This window comes from Podarcis filfolensis, assembly GCF_964270895.1.
Source record: "Podarcis filfolensis genome assembly, chromosome: 4".
NCBI lineage: Eukaryota > Metazoa > Chordata > Lepidosauria > Squamata > Lacertidae > Podarcis > Podarcis filfolensis.
The window spans coordinates 42,388,272-42,406,708 of record NC_139607.1 but is presented as its reverse complement, the minus strand read 5'-3'; the positions used below and the strand labels follow the sequence as shown (position 1 = coordinate 42,406,708).

The 18,437-nt window shown below is 41.4% G+C and overlaps 1 protein-coding gene across 1 annotated transcript in view; it reads right to left on the bottom strand.

Annotated features, from left to right (window-relative positions):
- POLA1 (DNA polymerase alpha 1, catalytic subunit) overlaps positions 1 to 17,410 on the bottom strand; it is a 170,097-nt gene extending 152,687 nt beyond the window's left edge. Inside the window, exons 1-12 of the mRNA XM_083612243.1 lie at positions 17,305 to 17,410; positions 12,400 to 12,521; positions 12,020 to 12,116; positions 10,780 to 10,860; positions 8,529 to 8,644; positions 8,248 to 8,310; positions 6,959 to 7,057; positions 5,894 to 6,092; positions 5,486 to 5,648; positions 5,038 to 5,216; positions 2,127 to 2,239; positions 984 to 1,103 (exon numbers count right to left, since the gene is read on the bottom strand). Coding sequence (XP_083468369.1) covers positions 984 to 1,103; positions 2,127 to 2,239; positions 5,038 to 5,216; positions 5,486 to 5,648; positions 5,894 to 6,092; positions 6,959 to 7,057; positions 8,248 to 8,310; positions 8,529 to 8,644; positions 10,780 to 10,860; positions 12,020 to 12,116; positions 12,400 to 12,521; positions 17,305 to 17,350 — 1,398 coding nt within the window. The 5' untranslated portion in view covers positions 17,351 to 17,410. The remainder of the gene's footprint in view (positions 1 to 983; positions 1,104 to 2,126; positions 2,240 to 5,037; positions 5,217 to 5,485; positions 5,649 to 5,893; positions 6,093 to 6,958; positions 7,058 to 8,247; positions 8,311 to 8,528; positions 8,645 to 10,779; positions 10,861 to 12,019; positions 12,117 to 12,399; positions 12,522 to 17,304) is intronic.
- Positions 17,411 to 18,437: the final 1,027 nt, after the last annotated feature.

The window sequence follows — 18,437 nt, the reverse complement described above, 5'->3', positions numbered from 1 at the left end:
ATACAAAAATTGGACAAATTACATTAGAAAACAGCTGCCTTTCCTATGCAGCTCAGAATCAGCAAGATTGAGCAGGCTGTTTCCTACTCCTACAAGTAGGGCTTCTGTTAAGACGACTTTCAAGTATTACTTGCAACAAGCATCCCATTATAAGACAAACAATGGTTACTTGCAAAACAAACCCATTTCAAACAACTGGTTAAGAAGTTGTCTTGTTTAAAGCAAGCTTAGTTTGTTTCAATCCAGAATTCCTGGCTCACAATCAGTAAGCTAAGATTCTTGGAAATGAAAGTAACCTTGGCTTCCTCCCAGTTGTGTGGGAAGAGATGGAAGAGCAGAGGAAGCCCGACAATTTGTTCAGGCTCAAAAAACTCATCTGTATAGTGCTAAGAACCACAGGTGGGGGACCTGTGGCTCTCCAGATGCTGTGGGACTCCAACTCCATCAGTCAGCATGGCTGGGAATTGTAGTCCAGAAACATTTGGAGGGCTGTAGGTTCCCTAGTCCTGTGCTAAAACCATGAGTTTAGTATTGTGGGACCCAACCCATTAACCTCAGCCCCTGAAAGTATAATGTCTTCATTTTTAAAACAACTTATTAAAGCAAATAATTTGTAAATTTGTAAGTAGGTGGCTGCTTCTAAAGAAAGGAACATGGTTTAAATATGAGACAGTATCATCTGCAACAGCAGGGATTCCTCAATCTGATGTTAGATGTTTAGGTAAGATACGCTATCAGTTTAATTAGTGCTATTTTTCTGGGGGGAAAGGTGCTGGAACGCACCATGAATGCCTCCCGTGTTCTCTTAGATTAGCAATGGCACCCACCTGAGAGGTGCCAGAACTGAGTTCTGGCTGAAAAAATGACCTGTGTAGACATCATGCACCTTTTTACACTTCCCTGTTACTTCTCTCCTGCCTGAAAAATGAGCGCCCTTCACAGTTAGAAAAATGAAACATGAAGGAGAAAAAGTTAAGACCAACCTTGGACTTGAACTTCATGATCTTGTGTTTTTCTGCAATCCTGTCATTAAATTCTTGATAAACATCCATCATAGTCACAGGATTCTCTGTCTCTTCACCAGAAGATAATTTAATTCGCTTCTGCAAAGATTAAAAACTGGTATTTGCTACGTGTTGTTCTTGGTTAACATTTATACAGCCATTACAGGCTAAGCCTGAGATAGTACTTATCCAAAGAAATGGAGGCAAAGGAAGGAGAGAGGGGTAACAAGGGATAAATGCGAGCAAAACAGTTTCACACACGCTGGCTTCATTTTAGTTGGGGGTACAGAGTAAGGAATTAAAGCTAAGCCAATGGCTTCACAGCAGAGATGGATTTTGAAGTCAACGAGGTGGCACAACTTAGGTTTTCTAGAAACTTATAGACTGTAACGACTGGGCACCAAAGCATGTAATCAGAGTGATAAAACCAGCAACGTGGGACATAAATCTCTTTACTACCAACCCCTTCCCATTTAATATTATTAGTTTCATTGGTTTGTTGTATAATATTGCCTGAAGTCATTTTATAAATACTCTCTTCCTTATCTCTGATTACAACCCTTGTTACATAAAGGTATTCATAGCTTCTACTATATATTTCAGAAAATGATTTCTCTATTTGTTCGTCTTCTATGCATTTGGACACATCTTGGGATATAGTTGCCAAACTCAGCACAAGGCTTTCTGAAATGGGGGCGGGGGTGGTTTATGTTGGTGTTGGGCCATTGACCACCATTTTGAATCAAGATGGTGAACCAATATGTCACTTTGGCATGACTTCCCCCTTTTCAGGGCACAAGTTCAACCATCTCTCAAGAGATCATCAACAAACTTGGCTTGAGAGCTCCCAAGGTGAGGCAGTGGTCTTTGTTGATGTTTGGATGTTGGATGCCCCTTTGATTCAAGTTGGTAGACCAAAACACAACTGTGGCATGACGTAACCCTAAACCATCACACTATCCATTAAAAAAACACAGTATTTGTTGGTTTCTAAAAATTCCAAGGCAGCACCAGGCACCTGCCACTAGTATTCCATAAATTTGTAATAATGCATTTTGCCTGAATAACTTTCCATAAACAGACAATTTATGACAGAGAAGTCTTCAGCATAAAAGGACGTACCGACTCACGTGGGAGTAGGTAAATAGTTCTCTCAATATTTTTTACTGTCACACAACAGCTCACATAGGACTGTGCCGATTCAATCCACACTTTACCAAAGAGAAATACCACTCCTAAAATGAAAAGGTAAAGACAGACAATGCGCGTTAATCAAAACAGCTTAGCACAGCTGCTAATGGAAAAGCTGCAATACTAAGAATTACTGAATAAACACACTAATTCACCCATGGGAGCAGAATGATTTCCAATTTGTAGTCCCTAATTGACAGCTCCATCTGCTGAAAGTCAGTACTCCACAGTCAAGTGATTGCTTTAAGAGTCTTGTACTATGCAGGCACACATCACGATGGTATGCAAGGTATTAAATGCCACCTTGTTTCAAAAGAGACTTGAAACTACGCCTCCCCATACCTTCTGTTACTTACCCCTCCTTATTTCCTAGTACTCCTCATTTTTAATGCTGGTTTTAGTGCTTGGATATTATATTTTTATTTTGTTTCATTATTGTATTTTGCTTATTTTATTTTGCAAGCCACTTTGATTATTTCTGCTGGAGGGGGGAAGCAGCAGGTTATACATTTTCCTGGATTGTATATGACCATGGCATATGCAGAGCAGACCCACTGAAATCGGCGAACTTAAATTTGTCACTATAAAACACTTCAATATACAGGCAAAGGAGATATAGGTATTGAAGATATCTGTCATTAAATGTCTGGGATAATTTGGTATCTTAATATTGTGAGTACATTCACATCACATGTCGTTTTACATGAAATCAACGTGGATCCTGGTCTCCCCATTTCAATCTTCATTCAATACAAGTCAGTACAAGTGCAGCAAACTACCCAAAATGTTTGAAAATCCATTCTGAGGATGGCTATCGCATTCAAAGGACTAGGGTCATGTGAATTATATCATAGGATGATTGAAAGAAGCAAGCTTGTGATGGCAAAAATGATTGGGCCAATACATTCAAAGACCAATGGTCCAAAGTGTCTCAACGGTTATTATACATAAAAACAAGCAATCACAACTTGCAGCTACAAATACTGAAATGCAGTTATCCTTGTGGACAGCTCAGAAGAGTTTCTGCTGCATCACCACACCCTCATCCTATAGAATACTAAACATTCCTACCACACAGCAAAAATGAGTAAAGACAAGGGCAGTTACAAACACTATATCTCCACTAGCTGATGTTAATGTGATTTATATCAGATATATGAAATCAAGAAATTAAGCCATTTGCAGTCTTACCCTCTAACCATTATGGGGTGGGTGTGCAGGGACTGTGTGAAATTCTTATTCTGGTATAATATGAATCCTTCACATAATACAGTTAATACCTCATTTGCTATAATGATTATGATTCTTTTAAACAAAAAGTAATGCCAAAATTTATTTTCCTCTACGTTACTAATTGAAACCAGGTGCAGTCTTTATTATTCATCCTTGAAAAGTTATGACGACAGGATCTCTTTTCATAATCAAGGAACAAGTCTTTTCATAATTATACACCATTCAGAAGCCACCGTGCAGAATCCAAGATAAAAGTAAAAACACTAAAGAGTTTTTAGGGATAGGATTGCCCCCTTCCCATTAGTCCCCAGTTTCACCCAAACTTCAGTGATCATTAGCTACTTTCACAAAAATATTGGGTATATTCAGCGTTTAATCCCCTGCCCCAGATCTAAATGAATGTTCGTCTGGGAGGGGGAGCTGAACAAGCTGTAGCCATTAACCTTCATTTTACTCCTTCCTGAATCTGATGTGCATACAAATTAAGGTACATTATGGTAAAGCCCTAGAAATTAAAGGGGAAAAATACTTCTGATAAAAGGGAGCCTTTACCAGGGACTTCTGTGTGTGTCTAGAGCAGGGGAAGGAGCCGTTTGATGGCTGTGGTGGAGCCACTTGGCAGTGGGATCACTGCTGTTTACTGGTATGAGCAAAGAGGTGGCAAGCCAGCATCACTCACGTGGCCGCACAGTCCCGATCCCTCCACCGTCTCACCCCTTCCAGTAATCTGCAGTGACTCTGCTGCCATGAGGCTATTGCTGCAGCTCTGCCCCACTGGGCAAGCTGCTTTCGGGCTACACTTATTATTGGGCTCTATCCAGATTATCATGGGGTAAAATTCCACCCAGGGGACTGTCCCCCTGGCAATTTTCCCCAATTACCTCCTTCACCCCACAGTCTGTTGTGCCACCCTCTGCCACCCCTTCCCTCCAGCAGGAGCTTCCCCTGGATATAGAGCTCCTCTGAGAAAGGGAGAGAAAAGTACTGATCCAGCCCATTAAAAACAAGTAATGGCATTTAGCTTTTATGCCTTCGGAAGATAGTCATAACCATGTGTGGGAAAGCTGCACGGGGAAAACGGCTGAAGGGTTAAAGCACCTCCCCTCCACTGCAAATCAACGTCTTCCAACACATTGCAGCACTGAGGCCTCAGCCAGCCTTTTGAAACCCGAAGATACTAATATATAGTTCTAAGTTTATGCCTAGTCAGTATCAAAGCAGATGTTTTTCTTGACGTTCAGACATAACAGACATTCAGCTTCAAGGAAACTAGTGGACAGTAAGCCCCTTTTGAAAAATGGTCCTTTTTAACTTTGGTCAAAAGAAGGCAGGGAGAGTAAAGAGGAATTTTCTTATGTACAGTGGTATCTCGGTTTTCGAACTAAATGCGTTCTGGAAGTCCGTTCTTAAACCAAAGCTGTTCTTAAACCAAGGCGCGCTTTCCCTAATGAGGCCTCCAGCCACCAGTGCCCTTCCACTGTTCGGTTTCCGTTTGTAGATCGAGGTAAAGTTCGCTAACCGGAACACTACTTCCAGTTTTGCAGAGTTCGTATACTGAATAGTTCATAAACAGGGCTGCTCTTAAACCGAGGTACCACTGTATACATACCTGGCTGATTATACTGATCTTCATAAGCATCTAGCCAATAGAACCTGAAGATCTGCTCCCCATCTTCCCCATTTATTAAGGGCAACTGACTGGAATCCACTTGAATTTCGGAAGCTAGCTGCCCATCTTCTTCTTCATCAATTCTGTCCCAACAAGAAACATCAGGGATGGGAGAGTTTCTGAAATGCAATACATGAGGAAGAAAAAAAAGGCATAGCTTTACATGTGAAATGAGTATTTTAAAGGGTCATCTTTTCTTCAGAAGAGCACTGAAGAAAATCTTTTCATCGTCTTAAGTTTATTACTGCAAGTCAACTAACATCTTCTGAGAATGTTTCTCCATCTCTATGAAGCCTTGAGAAGCTTTTCATACTGTTAGTGAACTTAGAAGAAAGTTAAAAGTGGAAACCAGAACAAAAAGTCCGTAAGGATTTTTTTAAGTGCTTACAAGAAATATGAGCCTGTTTTCACAGAGTCCACTTGCTGAATTTGTCCATCTTCTGTTTTCACCTCTTCCTTCAGGATCGTGACCGATTCTTCTACAACTGCACCTTCCTCCATAGATTCATCAAAGTCCCCGTCATCAAAATCCATTATAGCCTGTTCATCTTCTGTAAGCATTATGCAGAGACTTTAAGACTCAATGTACTATATTTCAATGATTTTACTTATTTAAATTATTTTGGCAGTTATTTTTTTCACACAGCGATTTTAATAAGGTTTCTATAAGAACATTAATACGTACAAATACAATATAAAATAAAGTCAAACATCATCAAATAAACTATCAGTCACAGAGGTGAATGTCATTGAAAATACAAGGCGATGAGCGCTATTACCAAAATGTAACAATTACCTAAGGTAGCTTCCTCTTGTTTAGCTTTTTTCTGTTCTCCATTTTCAACCATTTGCATTCCATTTTCAGGTTCACTTCTCTCTTCTTTGACTACATCTGATCTAGCTGTGTAGACTGAATTCTTAGAATGAGATGAATTTGGTGAAGAAACTTCTTTTTTGACAGACGTGACAGGTTTTCTCACCTCAGAAGACGTTCTCTATAAGCACAAGTAATTTTAATTAAAAATCAGATTAGGGTGGCAAACCCCTGGCCTGGGGACTTCAGCTGGACTAGCAAGCCTTCAAGAGTAGCCTGCCAGTCGCTCATTACAATTTCCCTCCAGTGGCACCACCACCACCAAGGAAGAAAAAAATATCCTCCCCGCCCTGCTCATCAGATGATCAGGGTAGGCAGGGAGGACGCAGTTTCCATCAATTGGGCTGGGTGAAAAGGAAGTTCTTCTCCCAGACATCCCAGAGGAGGAAGGGAAGCATAAGTTTCATTCCAGCCAATGCACTTCACAGCATCTGTATTTCAAATGGGAACCCCCACACCTATTTTCAAAAGGGCTAGACGTAGGCAAGGCCCTTCAAACACTGTGCTCCACTACTATATCCTCTCCAAAGAATGCAAGTTGAAACATTAAGTTTATTTAAGTAGATCTGGAGTACAAAGCCACCATACAACTGATAGCCAAATGCATTTTTTCCCATTCTAGCTGATATTAACTATACTGATTTTAAAATATCAAGAAGCATATGGAAGCATATGGAGCCAGTGTGGTGTAGTGGTTAAGAGCGGTAGTCTTGTAATCTGGGGAACCGGGTTCGCGTCTCCACTCCTCCACATGCAGCTGCTGGGTGACCTTGGGCTAGTCACACTTCTTTGAAGTCTCTCAGCCCCACTCACCTCACAGAGTGTTTGTTGTGGGGGAGGAAGGGAAAGGAGAATGTTAGCCGCTTTGAGACTCCTGAAGGGGAGTGAAAGGCGGGATATCAAATCCAAATCCAAACTCTTCTAAAGCAACAGACACATAAACCTCTCAGAAATCTTAAGATTAACATTTCCATTTTGGAATATTACCTTGGACACTTGAGATTGCACAGAAAAGGGATTCAACGGTGTTCCAAAAAGCCTCTTTTTTTTTAGAACTACAACCGGTGGTGGTGCTAAAGGAACTGGCTACAAAGGAGAAAAACATTAGGCATCAGTCACTGCTGTAGCAGAACTTAGAAAAGAAAGATAAGAGTTTGCTATGTTCCGCATAAAAATGCATACACCCCTTATATCCCCTCCCCACACCGAACAGTCACCAGTTTCTTGAAGAAAGGGCAACCCTGGTATAGGATTTTACTTATTATTGTATTTTCCCATGTATAAGACGATGCTTTTTGCTAAAATATTAGGCAAAAATTGGGGGTTGTCTTATACATAGATAGTGAATGCAGAAGGGGGGCCTTTGATTAATGGCAGCAGCAAGCAGGAAATTGGCAGCGGTGATTGGTGGTTGCAGCAAGGCCTGCTGGTGATTGGCTGTGGCTGGGGCAATTGAGCAGGTGATTGGCAGCTGTGGCGAGGCGGGCAGGCGAATGGCAGCTGCGGCAAGTGGGCGGGTGGGCTGTTGGTGGCAGCGAGCGGTGAGTGATTGGCAGAAGTGACCTCCCCCACGCCCCAAAAAAGCTAAACAACTTAATTTCTTAATTTTGGGTTTAAAAAAATAGGGGTCTTATGCATGGGGGTGTCTTATACATGGAAAAATACGGTACGTTTGTATCCTTGCCCTACCATCCTCTCACAGTTTGCAACAGGCAACCACATTTCACTGGGTTCTTTCTAACTTTGAGTCAAATACTACTTGCTTTCAGGTACTAAAGTATTATCAGGTTGCCTATCCAGAGCAAAGCAACATGAGCAGTGAGAAGACAGAATCTGGCACAGGAACCACCAAATCCAAAGCCATGGGAGCCTCACATTGGCATGGGGAAGGGGGAAGTGGCTGCAAGGAATCAGGCATGATGGGACTGGTGTCTGTTATCTCACTTGACACATGGGTGGGGAAAGAGGTTCCAAAGCCACTCTCAATATGCTCCGGCATGCCCCATTTCTCTCCATATCACTGGAGCACCAACAGTGAAGGAGGGGAAAATGTGGAGCTTTTTGTGGTTGCAACAAATGCCCCCAGTACCAGATCTCATTTTCTGTCTGTGAAGAGAGAAGTCTACAATATCCTTTGGCCGCTACTATGCCTTTACATGGACTATATGATTGCACTCCCTAATCCAGTTTATATTTCGTTCTCTTCCAAGCATATTAAAAACATAAACTCTACACCTTGCTCCTCTACCACCCCCAGAACACACATGAATTCCTACCTCGGCATTTAGATCTTGCAAAATGTCTCCTAGCAAATCATCCTTAGACAGGTCAACAGCTTTCTGTGAAAGGAGATACATGTGCTAAGTAAACTTTTGAAAAAAGCTCACTGGAAAAAACAGGATCAACATTTACAATGAAAGCTAAACAATCATGTGCTGCCCTTCTACTGCAGCTTTTTTCAAAACTATAAACAGAGCAACAGATCTGAGGGCTTATATACTGTATTTTTATTTGTCTAAATTCAGCAGACATATTTTTTGCTTAAAATATAACTTACATCAGCACTTTTCTTCCCAGTGCTGGCCATAAACATAGATTTTATAGTGTTTGGTTTCGATACCAGAGGCTTCTTCACATTTTTCTTGTCTTTTGCAGAAGTTGTGTCTCTTCTTCCTAGCAGAATAATACAGTACCTTTAAATATCACAATCCTATTGATAAGTCAAAATCTATTAGTAATGACAACTGCAGATCAATATTCAAGACTGAATCATCCATTATTAGAAATGAACCATAAGGGACCAAGCAGCTGCATGTAAGTCACTTGCAAGTTACACTGCGAGTTTGCTTGAAAACTGATGTACCGTGCAATCTTGTGCTTGTCTACTCAGAAATGAGACCAACAGAGTTCAAGAGGGCTTACTCCAAGGTAAGTGGGCATAGAATTGCAGCCCTAGAGGTCTTACATAACTAAGTAAAGATCAGACCACCTGGAGATAGCTCTACATGGGCAGCAGTTTATATGCAGCTTTATATGTACTCTGTATGAAACCACCACGCATATATAGAAGGATGTCTCGCAGCAGCACACTAAAGATTATGTTGTAAACTGTTACACAAACAATCCGTACATTGAGCAGACTTCACATAGACTGGTTTTAAAACAGCTGCCATAGTTGCCTGTTGAATCCACTGCAAATACCTTACTATAGAATACCTAGTATACTTGCTCCCTTTCCCAATTTACAGGGCTATGCAATTGTTTGGAAAAACAAACAGCAGTAAATCAGCAAGTAAAAGGTAAGCTGTTAGAGGTGCGTGGGGTTTTTTTTAAAGAAAGATTCCCCACTTCAACCTGAAAACCTGTAGGGTTTTTTAATGCTGAAAATTTAGCTCCTTTTAATATTCAGCTCAGCCTAAGAAAAATAAAGAATGTGTCAAATTATTGAAATTATACAAAGGAAACCACCTGGCACATGTTGATAATAAAGTCATGATGAAATAGAATTATTCATCAGTTTACTTGAAACTTGATGAGGACAGAGTGAAACCACACTTCAGTTATTTAAATAGCTGTTAAACTGTCACAAAATCAGCCCAACTATTCTTTTGAAATTGATCTTACCTACACATAAGAGGGGGGTGGGAATGTTGCACACATTAACTTCTGTTAGTAACTATACAGTGTAACTATTCTCATTTTGTTATTTGAATTTTGGAAATGAAAATCACTATTTTAAAAAATGTTAACTTATAGTAGCCTTACCTCACACATACCCATTTGACCACTTTGATGGGTATAAGTAGCCCTACTCCAGGTGCCACATAACAGCTATTCCACATTTGTAAGAACCTGGTCACTTAATGAGGCAGCACCTGCACTTTAGAACTCTCTGCCTATTGAGATCAAGCAAGCACCTTCACTTTACCCTTTTCAGGGCCTGCTAAAAACATTCTTGTTTACGACAAGCCTAAGCAGATGCTTAGAAAGTTGAGGTAATTTTAATCCATTTTTGCATTTTAACTACTGCATCTTGTAAAATAGAGTCATAATTTTTTCTTTATTTTCTTGTCTTATCTTTTTGTAAATCATTTTGAGGTGTGTGTTTTTTACAATAAAGCAATGTATAATTTCTATGAAATAAACAAAAGGTCTGTTAATGTTTCAGTTGCCACTTCACAGAGCATTTTCTTGAAATTACTCCCCCCCCCCTTTCAACTTAACTTTCTATTGCTACTCTAAAAACATGAACACTGATTGTTTAAATGATTTATTTGTACAGCAACACAGTGGAATTGCTCCCTGAAGCAGAAAAAGGACGCAGTTAACTGAACTGGCATTTGACACATTCAAACACTAAAAGCAAAACACCAGTAAGTATTTATTACAGATAAGAGCAATATAATGCATATGTTCTCTACTCTGTTCTTCTTGACATAGCCTCAAAGAGGTAATTGGAAGTGTCCACTACTGTTTCAGAATAACATCCGTTTAAGACAGCCTTTCTCAACCTGTGGGTCCCCAGATGTTGTTGAACTACAACTCCCATCATCCCTAGCTAGCAAGGCCAGAGCTCAGGGATGATGGGAGTTGTAGTCCAACAACATGTGGGGACCCACAGGTTGAGAACTGCTGGTTTAAGACATCATCCAAAGCCTGAACGCGCCTAGCAACGCCAGGGAAACTCCACTTTGTCCTTCAGCGATATAAAAATGTGTACCCTTTCAAAGACTTGCTATGTCTATTCTTCAGTCTAATTTTAATTAACTCCCTCTCAGGAAAGCTGCTAAAAAAAAAAGTTCACTCACTTTTCTTGCTGGAATCAAGAGCATCATCTTCCAACTCTTCATCGAAAATCTCCCTGCCATCTTCTACGTAGCCAACACCATCTGTGTAGGAAAAGTGTCATACTTTAACCAACGGGCAGCAGACAAACCCAGACTCTATCTGGATGTGAAGGTCAGCCAAGTTCCTCTTGATTTTCCATCATTTTGTAACTTGTATTTAGAGTGTCCTTTTGCCAAGAAAAATATGGTTACAAATTCAACACGACCGCTTCATTTGTGAGGGGTGTTTCTAAAATATGCATCAGCTCTGTCACTCGGGGGGGGGGGGGGGGAAATCCAGCTTAGAGATTCCAAATGTATCGTCAACCTTCTCATCTCCTGGTCCTTGATACATTAAATTAAGTTCTACTAAAAACCAATGACCTACTTTCTGCTTAGTAAGCTTAAATGTGAACATGCCCTCCGTGAAGTAATTTGTGGATCAAAGCCCGAACGCCCAACCAACATATGCTTTGGTTGCAATGGTGCAAACAGCAACCTAAGCATAGCAAGTTGGCCAGGAACAGCTAGACAGCTTGTGACTATCAACCTAACACCAACCCTTGACCATTTACTTTACTGAAAGCTTTTTACAGGGTTGTGCCAGCTTTTCACATAGTCTAGTGGCCTACAGTAAGCACAACCAGCTCACAACAAGTGGCTGTTGTGGCCCCTCTATTAATACATCAGTTTTGAGGAAAATCCCACTCCCACCCTGAACACTATGGTCCAATTTCTGTTAACAATTTGCAAAGCCACAAGTTCTTTTGCAGATCTCATCGATAAAAGCACTGTTCAGACCAGTTACTTTCATTTTTAAGCCTTGATATTATTATTAATAATAATAATAATATCCCGCCCCTATGGCCGGGCCTCCCCAGCCACTATGGGCGGCTTCCAACAGGATATTAAAAACACAATAAACCATCAAACATTAAAAACTTCCCTAAACAGGGCTGCCTTCAGATGTCTTCTAAAAGTCATATGGTTGTTTATTTCCTTGACATCTGGTGGGAGGGCGTTCCACAGGGCAGGCGCCACCACTGAGAAGGCCCTCTGCTTAATAAGTTCCTTTGGATGCACACAAGGAATTGGATAATCTCTACGGGATTTGTTTTTTTAAAAAATTGCATATAGCAAAGATTATCCAAACCAAGGGAAGAATAGCTGTTTTAATGTCAGCACAAAGTCAAGAGTGAAAAATTAAATCCACTTCACAAACCATCATCCACAATCCAGTCATCATCCTGCCGTTCTCTGACAATCTTGGAGTATTGTTCTTCATCAATTTCATCATAAACACTTGTGAACTCTTCAACCTGCAATAAGAAGTTGGGAGCAACCATTGTAACTGTCCCTCTTTTCAAACGGGCCAGATAATAAAGTAAATGAATAAGTCAGATATGCAGACCTGGTCAGGACTTCTATTTATATAAAGATAACACTGATAAACACATTTAATCAGTAAATTTAGGTACCTTTCTCTCTCTCTCTCCCTCTCTCTCACATACACTCTCTCACACACACACACACACAGCACAACACAGCAGCATTTCCCCATTATGCATTTCTGTGGAACTAAAGCTAGAACATTTTAGTTACCTCATATTTTATTTTCTCACCACCTTTTGCTTTTTTCAAACGTTCCAATGCTTCTTGTCTCCCTTTTTTAACTCTCTTCTCACGACGTGAACGTGAAGATGTAAGGTTTGCAGAATCTGCTTCTGAAAGGCACAACAGTAGTTATTAACAAAGGTTAGAAACAGAGTGCACAACATTTAAATAAGAACACCATTATGATACCAATAATCAAATGCCACGGCCAATGAGAGAGGATTTTAAATGTGAAATTAAGCAAAACCTGCGAATAACTTTTCCTGCAAAATTAAAAAAAAATTCACTATATGTTTTCACAGAATGTTTTCCATTTTTTTAAATGAAAACATAAAAATTGACAACATAGTGAATAGCAATTAGTCAAACTGAGAAGCTGGTGATTAGCAATGAACTTTTCTCAGATAGCTAACTAAGGTAAAGGTAAAGGGACCCCTGACCATTAGGTCCAGTTGTGACCGACTCTGGGGTTGCGGCGCTCATCTCACTTTATTGGCCGAGGGAGCCGGCGTACAGCTTCCAGGTCATGTGGCCAGCATGACTAAGCCGCTTCTGGCAAACCAGAGCAGCGCACGGCCCGTTGGAGCGGTACCTATTTATCTACTTGCGCTTTGACGTGCTTCCAAACTGCTAGGTTGGCAGAAGCAGGGACCGAGCAACGGGAGCTCATTCCGTCACGGGGATTCGAACCGCCGACCTTCCAATCAGCAAGTCCTTGGCTCTGTGGTTTAACCCACAGTGCCACCCACGTCCCTTAGATAGCTAACTACACATAGAAAAATCTATATATCTAATGCATAGTTCTCTAGTTGGTATGTTAACACTTTTCTGTGTCTCCATTTTTCTAACATAAAATTTAAATTTTGGCTGCATCCACTACAGCCCCCAGAAGAATCAGGTCAGAACATGGCCGTAGCCAGGATTTATGTTGGGGGAGGGGGCAGGATACCATCTGTCATCATCCTCTGTCTGGCTGTTTAGCAGATTGGGAATGAAATGTCTCAGCAACAGCTGTTTTAAATTACTTTCTTTTGACCCCAAGTGCTCAGAAAAATCCATCAAAATTTTCCTACAATTTCTACTTTTAGTTAAGTATTTTTATTTATTTACTTGATGGGGGGGCAGCTGCCTCCCCCTACGACACCTGTTGATGTGGCATGGGGAGGCATCAGGCAGGGGAAACTGCTCATACAAGCTGCCTCTGACTGATCCTTGGTGGTCTCCCACTCCCCAAACCTTTCCTGAGGACCCCCTGAGCCCAGAGGATTTTCTGGGGGTGCAACAGGAATGAGCGACAGCAAAGCTAGACTGTGTAAATGGTGTCAAGAGCTGTAGCAGGTGAGCAGCATCACAGTTGTTAACCAGTGTAACAGAAAAGCCTTTTATTTAATTATTTTGTCAATTATTTACAAGTATTTTAATAAAAATAATTTCCAAGTCTGGACGGTAACATTGAAACAATATAAAAGACTACAATTCTATACACATATACCTAGGATGTGACTCTCACTGAACTCCATGTGGCCTATGTCTAAGTAAACTTGTATAAGGACTGCACTGAGACAAAACAATCCAAACCCCTAACCTTCCACAGTGGAGGAGAGTTGGATGTAGCAGGAGTCCCAACACATAACTCTGCTCAGCTGTTCCAACCAAGGGGAGCTTCACCAGCTGTGCCTGCCAAAAACACAGGAAGGCAGTAGCCAGAATAAACACAGGGTGTTTTGGGGGTGGAGCTGAGCTGACCAAGGCTCTAAACTAAAGCCTGTCTACCTATCGGCTATGGGCCCGAGCTGGGCCTCTCAGCTGGCACAGCAAACCAAAACAAAAACCATCTTCCCGGGCCATGGTTGTGACTTTGCATGATTTTTTAATCTGGTTTCATGGTTTGTCTTTCAGACAGGCCATGAATTGTAAGCCAAGGACAAGCCTTGGTTGTGCTTCATGGTTTTTCTGGAGTGAGACAAATCACAGGCTCAGGTTTGGATGACACGCCGGGCCGGGCCATGGCTTGGCTTACAGCAGCAGGACCAGAGAAGAAGCAAAGTGGTCTGGGAGCCTACAGACTCTCATGCACCTGTGCTATACCATGGTTTGGCTTAGCATTACATGCAAACCAGGTCTATTGTGTTGTTTACTCAGAAGTAGCCAGCTTGTATTTGCATTGCAGGATTAAGCATAATATGAAGTTTATAATAAATAAACGAGTCCTGCTTTTAAAAAAACACAAAAACTATAGCTACTCATGACACCAGAAAATTAATCCTGAGAATATGACACTTTCACAAAACAAAGTAAAAGCAAATAAATGGATTTATATTTATATAGATTAAAAAAAACAAAAACCGTCTTCCCTGTGAATTGGCAGGCTTCCATGTTAAATCCTTCAGATCAAACATTCTTGGTATTTTAACAGCTTCTGAGGTATCCATGGAGCACAAAATTAGCAGGGCCTACATTTTCACTTTTTTTACTAAATGAAACTTCATCTCCTCCAATATTCAGCTTGTACGGACATATCACACATACACAAGAGTAGTGAAAAGTCTCTATGATGCATGAGGCCTTCTCAGAGCTTTCAAGCAACATATGCTAGAGCCTAAGAATTTGAAATATTTATTCATTTCTATTTAAATGAGCTATTCATATTTGAAAGAATAAATATTGTTAATTACCAACCCTAGCTTACAAAAAAAATATGTTTTAATCACTGTACAAGTGTCTTAACACTTTTTGTATTAAGAACTATTTAGTTCAATGTTGCTTTGGGAAGGCAACCTTATCTTGGTGCCTTGTCCCGCAGGTGACACTCCCCCCATACAAAAATCTCCTCACATTCCCAACTGTTCAGGTAATATTTTCAGCCTTTGGCTCAAATTGCTTTTTAACAATAGCCCTATTCAGGCACAGGGGAAGGGCAGAAGTTGCCATTTCAGTCACCTTCTGACTTACCTGACTGTCAGAAGCAGGGCACCTTTTTACTCATGAAGGCATCCCACATATTTTAGAACCCTAATTATGTAAATCTCTAAAATGCACAGGGAAGGCAGCTGAAACAGCAACAGAAGAAGATATCGCTAGCACCTTTATCCCTGCTGCGCGCACACACACACACACTGAGTTAATTCACACTTTACACTCAGAGAAGGTTACCATTTGCTGTTCAAGCAAGTAGGTTTGACACCCATCTAATCCACATTAAGTAAGCATTTCCCAAATATTGCTTGCACTAGTTTAAGCATCATCAATGATTACTATCAATATATCCTTGCTGTCATTTATCAAAACAGAAATCTAAGTAAAATTCATTTCTGTTTTGCTAATTTTATGGACCAAATCGCACATAAAAGTCTACATAAATGGGAGAATGTTATATTGAACTCTATGAGGCTTCTAAACAGATAAGCTTAGGATTGTGCAGAAAAACCCCTAAAGATTTGTAGACATTAAAAGCGGGGGGGGGGGGGGTGTTTTAAAAAAAGTGAAGCCATTAAGTCAGATGAATACATAAGTATTCATAAGCATAAAAATGCAGAGGGAAAGCTTCTTTTGCTGTTTGCAGACACAGCAATATCTGCCATCACTAAACAATTACAGTTATAGAACAGTACTAATTAGAAGTACTAGGAAAGTGTAAAACCTTAACATTAATCTTCTCTCCATGACAGATTACAATTGAAACGTATTTCCATGTATCACCATCATGTTCTCCATAAATGATTCCTTCTAAAAGCATTCAAAAGATCTTTGGGGAGAAAATCAAGGCTCATCTAAGTATTGCTGTCAGCTTTAAAACACAAAAAAGCATTTTCATTTTGAGCAATTATTACACACACTGCTGCAGGCTTGAAAATAGCCTCTTGCTTGATTGCCTGGAGGTGATTCGTGCCACAGACAATCAGGCTAGAAAGCAGTTGTCAACTAAGGATAGCTGGCCCTCCCACTCCCACCCATTTCCAGGCCATCAATATGCTTTCCCAATCTGGTGCCCTCCAGATGTTTTGAACTGCAATTCCTATCAGCCAGGACAGATGGTAATTGTAGTCCAAAACATCTGACGGGCACCAGGCCGGGAAATGTGTGGGCAGCCAGGCAAGTAATATTTGTGAATTACAGTGCAATACTTTGCATGCTGACCTTGACAGAAGCCCCTCTTTGTTTGTGGAGCACTCTCTCTCTCTTTCTCTGATGTGAAGGTTACAAGATTACATCCTTAGTAACTTTTACGGGCCCACATTTCAACAACCCAGATACTTTTTCAGGAGAGGAAAGGAATTTTCTATTGCATTTGCTCCATGCTTTATTGGACAGCAATGTGGCCAAGTCACTCCCCTCGCATTTCACCAAACCTCTCATTTCACCAAGACTCAGATAAGAATCTCCACTTCAAAGGTTTGTTAAGAGGAAGACATCCAATGGGCACTTGCAAAGGTGTGTTTCTTTTAGCTTCCTATTGAACCATGTACACCATTCAAATGTAAAATGTCAAGGTTTGTAAGTGGCGTTTTTGGTGGCAAATGAAAGCAAAGGTGTCACAGGAGGAAGAAACACTATCCCCACATACATCCCCGAGAGCAAGCACCATAGAAACCAGTGTGACTTACTTCCAGGTAAACATACCAGTACATGACGTTGTCCCGCCTTTCTCTCTCCATCCAGGACGCTTGCCCCCAAATCAACCTTCCCCGTTTGCAGCGGTTTAGCCTCAAGTCAACGGGTTTCCCAAATGACAAACAACCACGCGCGGTTGCAGCTTCTGCCGCCCGGGACTCCACACTTACCTGGCCCTGCGCTGCCTCCCTCCTTCGCCCCCTCGCTCCCTCCCGCCCCGCCGCCGCCTTCCTCGCAACCCGGCGCCCGCCCGACCCGACGGCGGCGTCGCCTCCCTCTCACCTCCATGGCAGCCGTCGCCAGCCCCGTCGCGCTCGCTCAAATCCATGGCGGAGAGGGAGCAGATTGCCGCCCGCAGCGCCTCCAAACCCGGCCCGCAACTCCACGCTCTCGCGCCAAAGCGCCTGAAAGTGGCGCGAGAAAAGAGACCCAAGTGCCCCGGCCAGGCGAGCAGCCAATCAGAAGCCGCGGTGACGACATCCGTCCTTCCTATTCCGCTTCAGGGTCGAAGGGAAAGAGCCATAAGAGTGGCTGAGCGGCACCTCGGCTGGCTGCTTCGGGGAGGCGGCGGGTTGGGGAGGAGGGAGGGAAGGAGGGTGTGAATGCGCGCGCACGGCGACGGTGATGGAAAGCTGTGCATCGTTTCCTCCTTTGTACTTTCGTGCATTCCGAATGTGGTGGGATAAAAAGATACGGACAGGGGCGAATTATGGCTGCAGTATGTTTGCAAACCCTAGGTTACCTTGCTTCATGCCTAAAAGAGGCAACTAGATTTGTAAATGTAATTAATGTCATTTCTTGCGCATCTTTGGACTTTTACTTCCCATGCTTGGAACGGGTTTGAATTTTTAGCTTTAAAGACTAAAATTTTGACTCTTATTTGGTTTATTTTTTTACCTGCCGATGCGTTGCTTGAATTGTGGTGATTTTATTATTTGTTTGTGGCGAGGGTGCCCATGTTTCCTTTAAATAATGTTTGGATGCTTGCATTACATAATGTAAATAATAAGTCTGGTAGAGCCTATTGCAGGGGGCTTATCTATAACTTCTGTTATATGTAGTTATATAGCAATTCTTGCTGCTAATTATTTCTAGCATAACTTAATGTGAAAATGGTTTTACAGTACAGTATGTGGTACTAGTCCAGCTCTACATGCACACTATACCTTTAAAGCACATTCAAAGCACATTCGTTCCCTCAAAGAATTATAGGCACTGTGGTTTATCCCTCACCAGTACAATTCCCAGTAACTCTGAACAAACTACAATACCCAGAATTATTTGGGTCAGGGGAATGTGTTTTTAAAATATAGTCAGTGTGTATGCAACCTCATTAGGCCACTGTAAACAAGACAATGGCTTTCTTTCTCAAGCAAAGTGGCAGGTTCAATGAGGTTATTTCCATCTAAATGGGT